General features: G+C 62.2%; 1 protein-coding gene across 1 annotated transcript in view; it reads left to right on the forward strand.

Moving 5' to 3' along the window:
- The window catches only part of AQP8 (aquaporin 8), a 5,008-nt gene extending 4,294 nt beyond the window's left edge, over positions 1–714 (forward strand). Inside the window, exons 4-5 of the mRNA XM_009648101.1 lie at positions 185–319; positions 672–714. Coding sequence (XP_009646396.1) covers positions 185–319; positions 672–714 — 178 coding nt within the window. The remainder of the gene's footprint in view (positions 1–184; positions 320–671) is intronic.
- The last annotated feature ends 27 nt before the right edge of the window (positions 715–741 follow it).

Consider the following 741-nt stretch of genomic DNA (forward strand, 5'->3'; position numbering starts at 1 on the left):
TGCCTGGATGGTGGCCGGGGTGGTCCAAGCCTGCTGCCCACCCAGAGCAGGGCCAGACCCAGCGTGGAGTCTCGGGAGGGGTGCGCTGCTGCTCCCCGTGCATCACCCTGTCCTGGCAGCAAGGAAGACGAGTGCCAGTCTCGTGTCCTGCAGGGCTGACGCAGCCGGTTTGTTCCTCTTTCAGAGGCGGCGTGTCCGGAGCCTGCATGAATCCTGCCAGAGCCTTTGGGCCAGCTCTGGTAGCAAACTACTGGGACTATCACTGGGTTTACTGGGTAGGGCCCATGGTCGCTGCCCTCTTTGTCGGCGTGCTGGTGAGGTATGTGATGCCCGCGGCGGTAAGGAGAGCGGAGCCGTGCAGGCTGACCCCCCCTTTCCCACCCTGCTGCCTCCCCAGGGGCTCTGCCCTGAGCTTCCCTGCTCCCTGGGTCAAGGCTGCAAGCGGCCACTTTTCCAGGGAGGTGTCTAAGGGTTGGAGTCTCCTTCCCATAAGGACAGGGTGACAGCAAAGATCCAGCCTCTCTCCACATCCATGCTTGCTCTATCCGTGTCATCTTCTGGGGTGAATCCAGGCCTGGGCTGGCGCTGGGCGGTTGCTGTTGCTGGATTTGTTGCACGCTTGCAATGGCAAAAATGCTAACCCTGAGTTTCTCTCTTTTACCTCCCCAAAGGCTCCTGATCGGCGACCGAACCACCCGTCTGCTCCTGAAGTGATGCCGGGCACGGGGCCGCGTGCGTCCC

Source organism: Egretta garzetta, unplaced genomic scaffold (assembly GCF_000687185.1).
Source record: "Egretta garzetta isolate BGI_Z169 unplaced genomic scaffold, ASM68718v1 scaffold71, whole genome shotgun sequence".
NCBI lineage: Eukaryota > Metazoa > Chordata > Aves > Pelecaniformes > Ardeidae > Egretta > Egretta garzetta.